Genomic DNA, 17,972 nt, shown 5'->3' with positions numbered 1-17,972 from the left:
CTGAACTGTAAGACTAAACGCCACACGTATTTTACTGAAAACGTTCATATGCATGTCTGAAGAGACTGTGCCTACCTGATGGAAAGTCGTAAGACAAACAGCTCCAAAAAGGTTGATTCTATTAATAATGTCTGATCATCCTTTGGGAGGTCTGCAAAGGAAGGGATTTTTTCAGCCCAGCTCCTGGACACCTCAATGGAGACAGTCAAAAGGTTATAAAATTGCTGCACATGTTCTGAATCTGTGCCAGCTGCAACATCACCTGTATCAGCAAACTACAAAAAAAAGCCAAAGAATGATATCAATACATTGCAAAAGCCTTTAATATAATTCAGAGCTAATGTTTGTAAATGGTTTTATTCAAATGTCAGTATAGCTATATAAATACAAAAACAAACACAAGCACATTTTGTAGAATCTAGGAGAAATGCTGCTTAAAATGAGAGTTTGAGGGGCTATGCGACTATGCAGAATGGCACAAAGTTCCCTCTAGATGCATGAAAGGCAGAAACTACAATTCACAGTGTGATCTGTAGTCTTCCGAACATTTCAGCTTAACTAATCTAACTTATCTAACAAATGGTAAAAACATTAGTTGCCATTGTTGAAGATCATCGACTATAGATTAGCAGGACATCAGGCACAGTAATAGTAGTCCTCATACAGGTATTCTGAATTACCGGAAACAAAGCACGACATATATTGTAACGTTGCCTACTGCTACATGGAATTGACTCCCCAGATACAGATAGGGGAGTGCAACTGGTTAATGGAGGCCCTAGGTGTTTTTTTTTAAACACCTCACCACCACGGATATGAACTGCTTTTACAGCTTCGTGGTCCAAAAATATTGGGAGGGTCTGACTAGGATCACATTTGCACAGATAATCCAGGTGCATATTAGAAGAGAGAGTGAGTGCCCCTCTCGCCCCCCACAGGCAGAATCACATAAGGCAGAATTCTGTTTTCATCTACTACCACCCTAGGAATGAATATATATATATATATATATATATATATATATATATATATATATATATATATATATCTCAATCAAATTTGAGGGTGCTTGTCACGATAAAGACATACACAAAGCAGTACCCACTGTTTTACAAGCTTCTAAATGTGTGGATGAGTAATGCCCCAGTCATCGCTTTCTAAACAAGAGTCATATTATTAAAGCAGTTTCTTCCCATAGGCTACAACTGTTCTTTCACATCCTATGTTGCATTAAAGGAAACAAATGCTAAACTGAAATTATAAACATACATTGAGAAGATTTTCAGTATCAATGAAATTTGAAGAAACCATACCAATGGGTTTTAGAATCTGCACCAGAGGGTCAACACACAACAGAAATTGCAGGGATATGAAAATATCCGGCAAAAAACATTGATATGATTGCAAGACAAAACATGAAGACAAAGGATTCTTAATGAATGTCATGTAATGTCCAGAAGGTGTTATGTCTATTTATGCATCAAAATTGAATGTCTATTTATGTATCAAAATGGAACGCAATTGATAAACTTTCATCGAGGTGCATTGATAAACAGCAAGCCATTATAACAAGAGAGAACGTTAATGATTTATTTTGAAGTGTGTAGATGAAATGAAACATTTTAGAAGTAAATGCAGGATTTTTTTATATTTTTGATAATTTTGAAATTAAACTAAACATTATAACAATCTGTTGACATTTCACACTTTGTGTATACTTTCAGAGTAGGAGAGGAAAATGTTTGTCTCCAACTACATCCGATTTTGCTTGAGTGGTCTTTCTCTTATAGAAAGAAGTGCCTAGTGCCTCCCACAAGTAAACTGCATAAAATGGGAGAACATCCAAAACATACAACTCAAAGAATAAACTAAAACAGGCATTGGCAAAGCAAAGAGTTTTGGCTGCATCCATATACATGGGAAGAGGCTCAACAGAATGCATTAGGGTGGACCGGGAATAGAGGAAAAGCGCTGGACATATCTTATGGGCCTCATCACAAGTTTGACGGTAGCCCTTAAATGCAGCTGTAACAGTATTACTGCCACATTTAAGGGCTGGCCCTAGCACGAGTCGGGCGTGTTTACCCCGACCTCAAAAACAGACAAAATGCAGAACAAATTCCCAATTTTGGTGCAATTAACGCCAGCGGTGTTAGCGCATTGTAATTGCACTGATAATTCCCCATTGGGTCCATCGGGTTCAGACTGATCAATCCTGCAAATAATCATATTAAGTAACAAATTGAGCAGTCATCCTATAATATGTACTTCTTCTTTTGAATCCAAAGTATACCCAAAACTACGATCTTTGTTTTCTATTTGTTTAACACAAGATCTAAACTGTAACATTAACTATGAAACATGGGCTAAAGTTCTGGAGGGATTTCGATGTTGCCTCATGGGTCATGAGTGAATAATAACACTGGCACTAAGCAAAGCCTTTTGGGAAACCAGCCTGTGTCGTATAGATTACACACAGATCTTTATGACGGGCTCATTAAGGCAGCCAGAGTCCTATTTTACCATATGGTCTCACTCTTCTCTCAGATTCACACCTCCTACACTCTTGCAGCCTTAGCTTGTGGCTTTCCATGCTTTCAAAAATCAAAGCAAAATGTATAATCTAGTACAGGGAATTCTTGTTCAAGTTGAATTTATTTGCCAGCAACCTTAAACCTAAGTAGAAATTGGGTTTGATTGGTGTTCTACTACAGTTGCAAACCGACTCAAACAAGTTATCTTTTGCTACCCCAATGCGCCTTATTATTCTGAGGTCGAGCCATGCCTCAAGGGCTTTTAAAATCATTCAAAGTGAGGATGATCAAAAGCTGCCTTTACAAAAAACAACCTTTTTGGAATCAGTACAAAAGCTTCAAACAGAAACACACAAGGTATTGTATTGTATTGTATTTGTCATTTATATAGCACCCTTTCCCCATTTGTATGGCCTCAATGCGCTTTGTAGTTGGAACGCCCTCAGTTACCGTAGTCCATGTGTGGGAGATTCTAAGAGTTAATATAAAGAGGCATGTGTGCATTTTGCCAGGTTATGACCTAGGTGGACTGGTTAGGCTCCAGTAAACAGCCCAGAGGTCAGGCACGTGGACGGGTGCTGTTGGTGGTTTAGGATAGAGTGCTAGTGATCAGAGATTCGATGTGTGCCCAGCTAGACCGAAATTTGTCATAGGTTGTCGCTGTAAACTAAAGGCAAAGGTGTTGAGGTATGTCAGGGTGTTCCATGTGGACGGCTATGCGAGCTGCTAAACGGAAATAGCATAGCCATTGCTGCATTTTAGAGTGCATGGATGGGTGGCCGTGCCTGCGGCCTGTGTCCACAGACGTGGTGCAAGGTATGCATACCATAAACTTGGATGGAGTTCATCTTCAATGTCGTTTTTGTAGGTTCTCCGCCATTGGGGGGTCTTGCCAGTTGTGGTGTCCCTAGATTGAGAGTCTGAGCAGTGGGAGAGTGGTCCGGAGAGATGGGGGTGTTGGAGGGGTTATGCACGATTGCCTGTGGATGAAGGGGTTTGGGGAGAGAGAAATTTGTCAGGTATGCCGCTGCTAACGCTTCAGCATTTGTGGAGGTTTTGGTGGATAGGTGTGTAGTTGGGTTTGGGCCAGTCATACTGTGCGCGTATCGTCAATATAGAATGTGAGAGGGTTTCAAGAGGAGGAAGGGAAGAGCCAAGTTTTGAGGGCCTTTCTGAATGCCAAGTGATTGTCAATGTTGCAGAAGTGCAGGGGCAGAGAGTTCCAGATGATCAGCGCTTGGACGGAGACGGGGGATCTGCCCAGTCTGGTGGAGTTGTAATGTGGGTCAAATAGAAGAGATGCTGTGCCAGATCTGAGTGTCCTTGAGTGGTGGTAGTGTGTGACTTTGTCTTGGAGGAATTCCGAGCAGGTGTTGTGGATGGCACAGTGGGAGATGCACCTGGCTTTAAAGGTAGTGGTTGACCAATAGGGAGCCAATGGAGGATTCTTAGTGTAGGGCTGATGTATTCTCTGGGAAGGAGGCTAATGAGTAGGTGGGCAAAGCATTTTGGATTCTTTCCAGTTTGCTTAGCTGAAATGCTGGTGCACCTAGGTAAAGGCAGTTTGCATAGTCTAAGCAGGAGATGATGATGGAGATGCTGGCAGAGAAACAATGAGGATAGGTGAGGTATGGGAAGATTCACCTGAGGATGCATCGATGGAAGAAACAGGAGTTGATGTGTTGGGAGAGTAATGAATCCGTCTCCATTGTGAATCCCAGGATTGTCATTGAGGTGGAGGCTGCCAGGGGGAGGGGCGACCTAGGGTTTGAGGCCAGGGAATAGGTGGGGGAAGGAGCGCTGTTTTCCCACAGACTAGGATTTCTGTTTTTCCAGGATTGAGGATGAGGTGCCAACTTCCCCCATTCTATTTGGGATATGCTTCTCTAGTCCCGTTTTCTTTTACATTCTGGGACTTGTAGTTACACCTTTTCCATTATAAATATAGGACTAAAAGTCCCAGAATGCAAATAAAACATGATTGAGCCTACACCTCCTGATTGGATAAGGGCATAATGGCATGCATTTGGGAGACCGCTGCTACGCCAGACTGAACAAAAACACACAGCACTTAAAATAATTTAAAACAGTCGGAAATTTTGAAAATGCTAATACTTAAAATGCTTGCATACTGGCTTGGCCCCGCAGAATGAGTGGCATTTTCTATTTCTTTTGCCTTTCTCTTGCCCTCACTTCCCATGCCTCCTCTTGCCTAGACCCCTCCCTCTGTAGTGATTACTTGTGCCCACACTTCGTTTGATTGGCTGACTCCCTTAAGGAAAAAGCCCTCTTAGCCGAGAGCACTAGTGCAACCTTGCCGGCCAGCCCGTGAAGGGCAAAAGACCAAGAGCAGCTCCCTAGGGCAGCTTCCAACCCGTTTGCCCTGTTCGCACTGGAACATGATGTGACATCCGACAGCTACAACCAGTTGAAGTGGTAGGGGGGGGGGCGGAGCACAGCCATCATTCTTCCCTGGTAAAACCCTGCCCCTCCAAAATTACTACCATCTGCTCTTAACACTGTGCTGAACCTGCTGCGCTCTCTAGTTTGAAATTGTGTTGAATTCCACTGTGTTCTTTAGCTTGCACTGTGTTGAATTCTACTGTGTTCTTTAGTTTGCCATTGTGTTGAATTCCACTGTGTTCTTTAGTTTATCATTGTATTGAACCTTGCAGCACTCAGGTTTGCCATTGTGTTGAATTCCACTATGTTATTTAGTTTGCCATTGTGTTAAACCTTGCTGCGCTTTCTATTTTTTGCCATGGTGTTGAATTCCACTGTGTTCTTTAGTTTGCCGTTGTGTTGAATTCCACTGTGTTCTTTAGTTTGCCGTTGTGTTGAACCTTACTGCATTCTCTAGTTTACCATTGTATTGAATTCCACTGTGTTCTTTAGTTTACCATTGTGTTGAACATTGCTGTGCTCTTTAGCTTTCCATTGTGTTAAACTTTGCTGCGCTCTCTTTTTTGGCATTGTGTTGAATTCCACTGTGTTCTTTAGTTTACCTTTGTGTTGAAACTTGCTGCGCTCTCTAGTTTGCCATTGTGTTGTACTCCACTGTGTTCTTTAGTGTGCTACTGTGTTGAGCCTTGCTGGGCTCTCCAGCTTGCCATTGTGTTTAGCCTTGCTGCATTCTCTAGTTTGCCATTTGGGGTCATTATGACCCAGGCGGTAAGTACACCAACTTTGCCACCATGGTGTAAACTGCGTTTACACCATGGTGGATGGCGGATTTACCGCCCCATTCCAAGGTGAGTGGGGCGGTAAATCCCCATTTCCCATTTACCGTTCCCCATTCCCATTTTTGCCCCATAGGGCATAATGGGAGTGGGGAAGGCGCTAATTACGGCACCGTAAATTACGGTGCTGTAATTAGCACCAAGGCGGTTTAGCGCCATGGATCTTAACGGCTGCTAAAAGCAGCCGTTAAAATTGGAATCAGGCGTTAAGGGTTAACGACGGCGTTAACCCTTAACGCCTGAGTTGTAATGAGGCCCATTGTGTTGAATTCTACTGTGTTCTTTAGTTTGCCATTGTGTTGAATTCCACTGTGTTATTTAGTTTACCATTGTGTTGATCCTTGCTGCACTCTCTAGTTTGCCATTATGTTGAATCCCACCGGTTTTTTTTGCCATTGTGTTGATCCTTGCTGCGCTGTCTGGCTTTCCATTGTGTTGAAACATGTTGCGCTCTATGTTTGCCATTGTGTTGAATTCCACAGGATTCTTTAGATTGCCATTGTGTTGAACCTTGCTGCTCTCTCTAGTTTGCCATTGTGTTGTACTCCACTGTGTTCTTTAGTTTGCTACTGTGTTTAACCTTGCTGGGCTCTCTAGCTTGCCATTGTGTTTAGCCTTGCTGCATTCTCTAGTTTGACATTGTGTTGAATTCCACTGTGTTCTTTAGTTTGCTTTTGTGTTGAACCTTGCTGCGCTCTCTAGCTTACCATTGCATTGAATTCCACTGCGTTTTTTAGTTTGCCATTGTGTTGAATTCCACTGTGTTCTTTAGTTTGCCATTTTGTTGAACCTTGCTGCGCTCTCTAGCTTGCCATTGCATTGAATTCCACTGTGTTCTTTAGTTTGCCATTGTGTTGAATCCCACTGTGTTCTTTAGTTTACCATTGTGTTGAACCTTGCTGCGCTCTCTGGCTTTCCATTGTGTTGAACCTTGCAGCGCTCGCTGGTTTGTTATTGTGTTGAATTCCACTGTGTTCTTTAGTTTGCTATTGTGTTGAGCCTTGCTGCGCTCTCTAGTTTGCCATTGTGTCGAATTCCCCTGTGTTCTTTGGTTTGCCATTGTGTTGAATTCCACTATGTTCTTTAGTTTATCATTGTGTTGAACCTTGCTGCGCTCTCTGGCTTTCCATTGTGTTGAATTCCACTGTGTTCTTTAGTTTGTCATTGCGTTGAACCTTGCTGCGCTCTCTGATTTGCCATTGTGTTGAACTTAGCTGCGCCCCATAGCCGGCCTCTATGCTGAACTCAATATTCTGATGTCGCCACCACTGTTGAATCTAGATTACACTAGAACACAGCTGCAGTTGTATCTAAGTGAACAGTGAGATGTATGGTGAATAACTAGAGAATAACCACTCTCGTGCAACTGGGATTGGTGCTCCCAATTTAACCAGGGTGTCCTCCACTGCTGTAAAATTATTGCAGTGTGCAGATTGCCATCTCGTTGTGCCTAGACGTCTATGAAACGCAAAACTGGCAGCTACAAAAAGGCCACAACAGGACTCACAATACAGCCACGGTTGAACTAGATGAATTTGTACCATATAGCGACTATTCAAACTGGGTGAATTATTTGAATAAGGCCACTGCTGAATCCAGGTGAATTGTTAGATTATAGCCACTGTTGAACCCATGTGAATTTTCACAATATACCCACTGTTGAACTCATGTGAATTACAAAATAGCCACTATCAAAACTAGGCTCATATCTACAATATAGCCACTGCCGAATCTAGGAGAAGTACCAGAGTATTGCCACTGTCGAGTCCAGGTGAATTTACAATACAACCACTGTCGTATCTAGGTCAATTTTTAGAGTACAGCCACTGTTGAATCTGGGTGAATAACCAGAGCATAACCACCCTGCTACTAAATCACAGTACACCATGTGCCCACAACAACCCTTAATCTGACTAAGGTACCACCGACTGTAGCACGAGTGGGCCACACCAAACCGGAATACAGCACTAACCCAACCCTAAATCAATAATACAGACCACCAAATGCAATTCCTCCCACAGCATTTCCTCCCACAGACCAGTTTGGATGTAAGACTAGTAACATCTGGTAACGAGCGAGAACCTGGCACCACAGGAAGGCCACCGCCTCTGTGATCCGTACACCACTAATAAACTGCCTGACCCCATAAAGAGAGACAGGCACACGGGACCCCACAAGGGAAGAATTATTCACAAGACTCCCCAGGCCACTATAGGGAGGCCTTCGCCACAGAAGACCCCAATACAACTATAAAACTACAAGAGTTCACTAAGGGAGACAACCATAAAAGCATCAAAGACACTGATCTAACTAGAAACCATGAAAAACCCAATCCAAGAAAGCACCCGCCACTGGAAACACGCCAGAGCAAAGCTCAACCAGAAACAGAGGCTATCACCAACAGCCAAAGAATGTCAACCCACAACGATTTAAAAGGAAACCGGGAAAGCATCAAACACACCGATCCAACTGGAGACCAAGAAAAAAGCTACCCAAGAGGGCACCGGCCCCTGGAAATTCACCAGAACATAGCTCAACCCAAAACTAGAAAAGGAGATTACTGCCAACAGCCATTGTGAGTCAGACCACACCAATCCAGAGAGAAACAGAGAAAGCATCAACTACACCCATCTAATTGGAATTCAAGAAACAACCTACCCAAGAGGGCATCCGCCCCTGGAAATACAACAGAACATTGCTCAACCCAAACTCGAAACAGAGTCTTCCACCAACAGCCATAACATCAAAGCAGAAGATCCCATCTCCTACTCCAAGTAATTAAGGACATTGAGGAGGGCACACACTCCCGGAATACAGCACTAACCCAACCCTAAATCAATAATACAGACCACCAAAATGCAGCGGTACAAGAAAGACAAAGAAACCAGAAAGGAAAACAGAAACAGAAAGGAAAACCACCTCAACGGAACGGAAACCTCCCGCCAGAATTCACAACACCCAGAAAACCCACATGGACACCACTAAACAGACTGAGGATATCGACCAAGAAAAGAGTAAAACAAAGAATACACCTCGCGCTACCAATCCACCTATGACTCCAACTCAATGGTAAACAAACAACTGACAAAATACCCACAAGCAGGAACATAAACAAACCTGGACCCCAACAGGACGCCTAACCAAACACCCCAAAACAACAAAAAGCACTCGTAAAACATCATTGGTAAGACCCCAATAAGAATCGGGGGCATACTTGAGCCCAGTACCATCGACACACCCAACATCCCCAAAGGATGGAATAAAACCTGCACGTACAAACAACCAACCAACAAGAAAACCTGCTATCAACTTAATTAAACTCAACAAAGAGACAGAGTCCTCCAACCCAATCTCAGCAAACTACCCCACCCAAGTGAGATCCCCAAGAAACATCACAGCGGCTGGAACTCAGGAAGGGACAGATAGAAACCAACAAGGAAAAACAGACACACTGCACTGCATTCTACTCAACATAAGATCCATGGAAAACCAGAAAACTGAGACTCATGACCTCCTAAGTGACACAGATGCAATCTTCTTCACATAAACATGGCTAGCAGACAACTATAAGACAATTGTACACAAAACCATACCAGATAATTTCAAACTAATACAGGCCAACAGAGAAAACCGAAGAGGACGAAGAATTGCAATGGTGCACAAAGAGCACATCGGCGCCACACCATTTCCCTCAATGGACATAAAAGACTGTGAATCAATCCTCATCAAGATCAAGCTCAGCGAACAAGCGAACGTACTGTTCCTTCTGATCTACAGACCGCCATACTACAACCCAAACTTTTCAACGAAGCTCACTGACTCCATCGCCAACCTTTCCCCCTTACCATGATGACCTAATCATCCTGGGAGATTTCAACATCTGGTTCGAAAGAGAAAGCAAAACCATTACAAACTCACTCCACTGCAAGCAATAGTGAACGGATTCCGCCCACAATACTGGACACACCTTAGACGCTATCTTCTGCAGAGTGTGACAAATCTCTGAATGTCGTCCCTTCTCCCAATGGGCCAAGCTATCTGTTTTTCAGGGCTGCTAGTCAGGTTGGTACATACTAGGTTGGTTGACCCTATAAAAGATATTGACACTGGTTGTAAAGCAAGAAGGAGAGTTTGGCTTGGGAAAAGAGGGAGGGTCTCACAAAGCAGAGGCATATCATGTTCTCAGGGGTTGGTTGTCCCTAATCCCACAAGGTGCTTCCTCTCCCATGTGATCCTCTCCTGGTGGACCACGCCCAGGGGGACTATTGTACTGTGGACGCACCACCTTGGCACCATGGGAAAGTTCTCCCCCTAGGGGCGAAGGGACGACATCTACAGATCCGTCACAAGAGACAGACTCACCATCGCCGTCCCACCAGTACCAATAATATGGAGTGATCACTGCCTGATCCCTTTCACTGTCAAACTTCCTACCCACATACTGCCCGGAAAAAACAATTCTGCACACTATCAACAAAAGACATTGGAGGAGTCCTGACCTGGAATCCATAACAGAACTGTTGGAATAAAAAAAAAAAATCTCCAAACTAAACAGAATTACGCCTGACCCAGCTGCAAATAAACTCGTCACCTGGATCACTGAGGCCCTAGACCAACTAGCACCATCAAAACCATTCACAGAAGAATTGAGGAAACTCAAGAAAACAAACCGTGGACTGTAGAAACTATGGAGAAACCATTACAATCAGTCGGATTAGATGAAATACCAATGACTACTCATAATATACAAATCAGCAGTCCTTAAAGCAAAAAGAAATACGACGCCACAAGAATCCTATCGGCAACCAACCCTCAAAAATAAGTCTTCAAAATCATAAAAGAAGTCAAAAACCCTACATCCTGCAACAAAGGCATCACACCATCTCAAGCACTACGTGACAACATCACCAACAACCTTAGAACAAAATAGAAACAATTCAACAGACCATTAAAGCACGCCACGCAACAAACCCAAGTACCGAACTACCATCAACTGCCGCTCCAGCGACCATAATAAATCTCAACCAATTTCAACCCATAGATGAAGAAGCCTTCTCCACACTTATAAACAACACCAACCTCACTGGATCCCCAAACAACCCATGCTACCAGGCATTTAAAAAAGAGTACTATCAAGAATCAACTACGCGAACAGCCTCTAGCTTGGGATGCCAGAAAGACTCACTAAAAAACTCCAAGGCATACAAAACACTGCAGCAAGGATTCTCTTGAACTAAACAAAAGGGACCACATCACACCAGCCCTGAGAAGCCTATACTGGCTCCAAGTGACAAAACGCATTAAATTCAAAACCTTCTGTATCGCCCACAAATCACTGCAAGGACAAAGAGCCAAATCCTCCAATCCAGATCACCCGCTACGAACTAGGAAGATACCTAGGATCAAGCGCTGGCCTCCAGATCAAAACGAAACAGTACGAAGAAAAGGAAATTCAGAGGAACCACATTTTCGCGTCTAATTGCAAATCTATGGAACTCAATCCCTAAGGAAATAAGAACGACAAAAGACCACGACACCTTCAGAAAAGGGTGAAAACTTGGCTATTCAACTCACAGTGTTTAACATAAACCGGGAGCTCCCAGTATTCTCACTAGGAACCCGTGACCATCCAACAACAGCACAAGCCTGGGACCTAACAAATAAACACATCATACCAACCGCTATCTTTACCCGCTCCTCGCTCAACTCCAGCATACCCCACAAATACCTCACACGAACCAACAGATCAGTCTCACCTCAGGCAAACAAACAAGCAATAAAACTGCTGCAAACAAACATCCCAGCCACTGGCCGTTTCCCTTATGGGAACAAAATCCCCAGTGCACACAATCCGAACACACCTAGAAAGCAGACCCGCACAGATGCCTTTTTCTCCTGGTTCTACAAGCACCAACAGAAAAGCACAACCTCTATCCTACTCCCTCTTCCCCAACTAAACTACCTGACCTGACCCACTTTCTTACAGAGCGACGTGAGCGCCCTGGAGACAATCCTAATGGTAATAGTGCACGGTGAAACCCAATTTAACATAATTAACTTCAATAAATGTAAGGGTTTTCTATTTTCGCAGTGTATTCTTCAATATTTTATTTTACTTTCAATTTCATATGACGTTGTGTACTGTATCTTCCACTTTCCACTAGTGGAATTTGATCCGATATTTTAGTGGTATGCATTGCAATAAACAAATACATTTTAAAAAAAATTGTAGCAAAAAGGCTATTTTGGTTCACAGGGTTCTCCCCTCTCAATATCTCTAACTGTATATATGTTGCTTGAGCACAACAAAAAATTGCGTATTATGTAATAAAAATAATCTAATCAAATAACACAGTTAAAATGATGAAAACATGTGACTTTGTTTAAATAACACAATTAAAATCATATGTGCTTGCCTGTGATACTTAACCTTTTTAAAAAGTACTTTGCTTCAATGCAAAACTCCCCATATGCAGTTGGCTGCCACATATGGAATACTCATTTGGTAGGTAGATGTAGATAGCCAGCAAGGGAAATCTATCTTCACAGGATAGCACTGGACTAATATTCATTATTAATGTGAAAAAATTGTAAAATTGAAAATGCACCACATTCTCTTCCATGGGGTCATTTTAGAACAAAAAAGGGAGGGGCTCCTTTCATTTCCACTACAACTTGCAGTATCCACTGTAAGACAGAGTATCCATTGTGATGGTGTGGGATCAACAAAACACTCAGGAATCAAATTCAAGTTCCACAACTTTATTGTACTCAATGGAAAGGTTGGATGATGGTTCACTGGGATGATGAAAGTAGTAACAAACCAGCATGGCGTTGCCGGTCTTTCTGGGTGTACAGTGAACATGATGGGAAAGAATAAACATAACAGTTGAGAGGAGAAAAGACTAGACTTCTCTGTTCACCAAGCAATTCCAGGCCCTCCCAGGACAGGGGTTTAGAGTTCTGCTTTCAAATATCTCCTTTCCTTAGGGATTAGTTCTTGTTCCTGAAATGGAGGCTCAGCTCTCCTCAGTGTTACTCCTGGGTTCAGCCACAGAGGTCCTAAAATTGCAGGTGGCATTCCTGTGTTCTTGAATTGCTGCAATACACTCCTACAAGCAAGAATGTATTATTCTCACTTGCCATGGGAAAGCTTTATTTATACTGTGCGACACGCCACCTTGAGGGTGGTGATTTCATGGCCAAAGGTGCGTGCATCAACAGTCTCAATAAGTTTAAATGAAAACAATTTGAAAAGAGGATTGAGCTACTGCTGTACGCGAGGCAGCCCAACCCAACATGCCCCCTGCATCTCTTGCTCAATGCTACGGGGGCTGGGTCTAAGGAGAAAGTGTCAATGGGTGCCTGGAACAGGAAATAAAAACAGCTATTGAAAAACCACAAACACTTTCCAGGCTGCATTTCTTCCATTTTCTGCTGCTCCTAAATGCCCAGTATGTAGCTTCTCTCCACTCCCTCCACCTCATCCCACTATCAGGGGCATTGAGGGCCCACAACAGACATCTAACCCCTGCATTCTGCCTCAATTCCCACCCACTTGGCCTTGGTTGAATGGGATTGGAGGGGGAGTGCATATGTTAGGGGTCAGACTGATACAGACTTCTTGTTCACCCGGCCCTTCCCTTTTCCCCCAATCTCAGAGAGGGGGCTATTTCGCCCCAGCTCCAGACCCCTAACACCAGAGCCTCCTTCCATCTCTGCCCACTTGCCCTTGGTTGAGTGGGTGGGAGCATAGGAGGAGTGCAGATGTTAGGGGTCATGCTGCCACAGGCCTTTTGATCCTCCTCTTCCACTGTACATTTGGGGGCAGGCAGGCAACCCACAGTGATGGCCACTGCCCAAAATCTAAAAGTAATTGAATTTGCACAGGCATGTCCAGTGCTCAAGGGACCCTACCCCCAATTTAAAAATAAATTATTTGTGCGGGCAGGCAGACCCTGCTCAAGGCCCCTGCCCCCAATTTGAAAAAATGTATTTGTGGGGGCAGGCAACCCCCTGCTCGACGTCCTGCCCCCAAGGCTGTGTTGGGATTTGCAGAGATGGTGACCCTTCAATGTGCGGAGATAAGTCTTGCTGGAAAGCCGAAGTGCCTCATTACGAAGTCGGCTGTAACCCGCCGGTGCTACCAGCGGGTTTCCGTGACCTCATAACACTGTTTTGCTGCGTGAGATCCCGGTGCCACCGGGACAGTACAAGTCCTGACGGCATGGGATGTCAGCAGCAGAAACTCTAAGTCCCCATTCCCGTGGAGTCCACGGGAATGGGCACGCGGAAGCTCCGGCACTGTTGCTAATGGTGCCGGTGCTTCTGTGAAAACCATGCCTGCAGGGGCCGGTGCTCCTGGCAGGTCAGACCTGCCAGGAGCACCGGCCCCGCCAGGCATTATCGTAGTGTGCTGGCCCGGAAAGGGTGCCGGTACGTTGCTACTGGAATCCTTATTTCCAGACTACCAGAATTGGAAAGAGGTCCAATGTGTTGGAAGTTGCTTCAGATATAGTGTGGAGACACTGCATAATACACTGTTAAGCACTTGCTGCTAGGAACATGGACCCTGAACTTGAGGCACCGCTGACTGCTAATGTCAAAATGGTTACCAGCATCAAACATCAACCCATCCATGTCTCAGTAAATGCTAGTTTAAGAGTGTGTGATCCTCTAAAATATACAATCACCAGAGGTTTATTAAATCAAAATATTATGAAAAAGGAGACGAAGTGAATACATTATTAGTATCCAGACTAAGAGCTCAAACTATAAAAAGATCCATCACTAAATGTAATAATGAAAATGGTCAGTTTATAGCCCTGAGATAGTTTTTTTTACAGATACATGTACAAAGAAGAGGGGGAAGATACAGGTGAAGCAATTACAGCTTTTCTTGAGAATCTTCCTTTAGCGAGAATGACACTTGGTGAGGCAGAAACTTTAACGAGTCACATTTCTCAAGAGGGGATTTGTAGGGCAATTCCTAAAATGAAGCCAGGAACAGCATCAGACCATGATGGATTCACATCAGCATTTTATAAAAGGTTTGCAGAGGTCCTGATTCCCTTTGTGCACAGGCTATTCCATCATATAATAGAGGGAAAAGAAGCCCCAGAATCATTCGGGAAAGCAAGATTGTGGTTATTACAAAAGAGTGCAGGGCCAAAAAAGAATGTGATCCCAACAGGCCCATAGCTATATTAAACACAGAGGTTACATACATATTTGGGAGCATCTTAGTGGATAGACTTTGGTGTACCAACCTAAACTGATCTATTCTGACTAGGTGGGCTAAGGCGAACAGAGTCAAGGAGCAGACAATATCCGTAAAACCCTGGACTTGACTGCAGCAATGGGGCATGAGGATAAGTATCCCCATTGATACCGAAAAAGCATTTGATAGGGTCAACTGGCAATTGTATTCCTGACTCTTGAGAGAATGGGACTGGGCCAGAGATGGCTAAGGGGAGTTGAAGCACTGTATAAGCATCTGAAAGTATGCTTTGTGGTGAATGGAGTAACTTCGGAGTAATTCTCCTTGGGAGGGTTATCAGGCAGGGATGTCCCCTGTCTTGTCTCCTATTCAACCGTGTTATACAGCCACCAGCCGTAACCCTTAGGGAAGATCTTGACATTAAGGATTTCCAGGTCGATGGTTGGGACTACAAGTTAGTCCTTTTTACAGATGACATATTGGCCTATATTTCGTGTACCCCTCACCTTGTTCCCTAGATAGAATAAATAATCATCCAGTTTTGGTGCCTTCTTTGGCTTTAAAATAAATATGCAAAAGTCAGTAGCTTTGCCCCTTCAATGTTGCCCAGCAGAATTAGGAGACTTACTCACCCGAGACGAAATCCAAATAGAAGATACGAATATGCGATACATGGGGGTTCACATCACCAGCTCCCTGGAAAAACGTAATGTTTTATTGCTCGGGGTATTATTTGATTTGGCACATTGCACTTTGATACTTTAAGTATACACCCTCTGATAACAAGACTTTTAACTTGGTTGGCCCACTACTTTCTGTCCTACTGCCTGCACTTACGATATTTCTCTTTCTTGCTCTTTATTTAAAACATATATTAATTGGCAAATGGCACGACCTCCTAAGCAAGCCCATCTGCGCCTGATCACACCAGGACAGCAAGGACTCAGAATCCTTTGTTAGTAAGTCTCAATGCGACATAACCTCTCAGAAATTCTGTCTAATTTACCCTAACATATTCTATTGAGAGACATTATCTGCCGCCAAAACCGTTTGATTTATACCACTCTATCCCATTGTCAAAAAATGAATCCATCATAAACGCATATGAACAATCGTTTTTAGACTTGTTGTGTAGCCCACAAAAGAAAACTCTAAAAGACCTTCAGTGCCTATTATTAAATGCCAGGTCAGTGATTAAAAACAGATTCTTAATACATTATTTAATTGTAGAATACGATCTTGATGTGCTTTTCCTGACAAGAAACGTGGGTTCCAGACGACAACCCCATCACTTTTTCAGATCTTATTTCAAACAATTATAATGACATCTCAAAGTCATGCACTAATAAACATGCTGATGGACTTGCTGATATTTTGCATCTAGATATAACAGCACACACATGTCCAACAAACCATGCTGCAGAATGATTACCCCTACAACTCAAAGCCAGACAAGTTGAAATGATCATAACTGTGCTTTGCAACAAACCTATTGTTTCTACCATCTCCATCTCAAAGTCTGGTTGAACAATTGGCCTCCCATTTTACAGGCAAGACCGAGAATATCAGATCTGAGCTAAACCACACTAATTTAAGTGAGGTACAAGCACAATCGGGATTTAGACAACGGAACACTTTATCCCATGGCAACTTGTATTCACGTATTGAGCTTGGCAGCCAAGACATTAACTACTTACAGACATCTGTTAAAGGTTCTGGGTCCCCTTCAGATTTACTACTACCCAAAATTGCCTATAATGTAATCCCAGTCTTCTCTGACAAGATCTTATCTCTTTTTAATGCTTCACAATCCAACTGTACTGTCCCCATTGCTTAGAAATGTTCAGTCATTAAACTCCTTTTAAAGAAGCCTTTCTTGGACCCTAAGGACTTGTCTATTGCCCTATCTTCCAATTACTTTTCCTGATTAAACAATTGGAGAGGGCTGTTGTTGCCCAGCTCCAAACTATTTGTGGAAACTTGAAACCTCTTATATAGTGCTCAGTTAGGCTTTAGAACCCTGCGCAGCACTGAACTCATCACTATTTCAGTCCTGCATTATTTATGAGGCAAAATACATAAAAAGGAAACAAGCACACGTATATTACTTGATATGTCAACAGAGTTTGACACTGTTGACAATCAAATACTACTCACTAGGTTGCGCAGTCTGGGAATTCATGGTGCTGTACTGGACTGGATTAAATCTTTTCTTGAGGATTGCACTAAACAAATACACCAAGGTCCTTTTTTTCACAACATCATCCCTTAAAATGTAGTGTCTCCCAGGTTTCAGCTTTGTCACCTATCCTCCTTAACCTGTAACTTTGCCCTCTATGGATGTCTTACACCAATTTAGTGTAACATTTTGTGATTATGCTGATGACACACAGATATTGGTGGACCTCAAAGAAGGTGATGATACTGTGTCTGTCAATGTTAGAGATGGTTTCCTTGCTGTCAATATCTGGATGTACTTACATTTTCTAAAATATGAATATAACAAAACTGAAATTCTGGCAATAAATGAAAAACTCAACACTTGGACACCATTGTGCTGTTTAAGTACCTTTGGATAATGGCCCGAAGTGGTGACGGTAAACATTTCTTGCTACTTTATGATTAAGAAAATAAGAAAATAATCACTTCTCTGCCTTTTGGTTAAGATCAAGTGTAGTACCAGTTTGGGAATTTTTGTGGGATCTCTATGAGTTCCTGAAGTTGCGTTGCAGTTTGCCCAGGGTTTTCTTGGGCCCAGTAGTTGGGCACCGCTGTTTCGGTGGCCCCCAGAAGAAAGATTTTTTTTTTTAAATAATAAATAAAAAAGCCTTTCCCCTAATTGGCATTTCCACACCAGGTTATGGTAATTAAATCCCTAGTTCCTTCCAAGCTGGATTTTAATAACAGTATTTATTTAGACCTAACAAAGTATATGATCTCAAGAATACAAGGAAATTGGTAGCCTCTGAGCTTTTAAGC

The 17,972-nt window shown here is 43.0% G+C and overlaps 1 protein-coding gene across 4 annotated transcripts in view; it reads right to left on the bottom strand.

Moving 5' to 3' along the window:
• NR4A3 (nuclear receptor subfamily 4 group A member 3) overlaps positions 1 to 17,972 on the bottom strand; it is a 225,668-nt gene that overhangs the window by 129,853 nt on the left and 77,843 nt on the right. For 3 of the 4 annotated variants that reach the window (XM_069620602.1, XM_069620600.1, XM_069620601.1), the window contains one exon: positions 76 to 275. In XM_069620602.1, coding sequence (XP_069476703.1) covers positions 76 to 275 — 200 coding nt within the window. Of the gene's footprint in view, positions 1 to 75; positions 276 to 15,602; positions 15,690 to 17,972 lie in introns of those variants that run through there. The other variant, XM_069620603.1, reaches the window with a different exon arrangement.

This window comes from Ambystoma mexicanum, chromosome 5q, assembly GCF_040938575.1.
Source record: "Ambystoma mexicanum isolate Mex_15411 chromosome 5q, UKY_AmexF1_1, whole genome shotgun sequence".
In the NCBI taxonomy this organism is placed as follows: domain Eukaryota; kingdom Metazoa; phylum Chordata; class Amphibia; order Caudata; family Ambystomatidae; genus Ambystoma; species Ambystoma mexicanum.
This window is presented reverse-complemented; position numbering and strand designations above follow the sequence as displayed.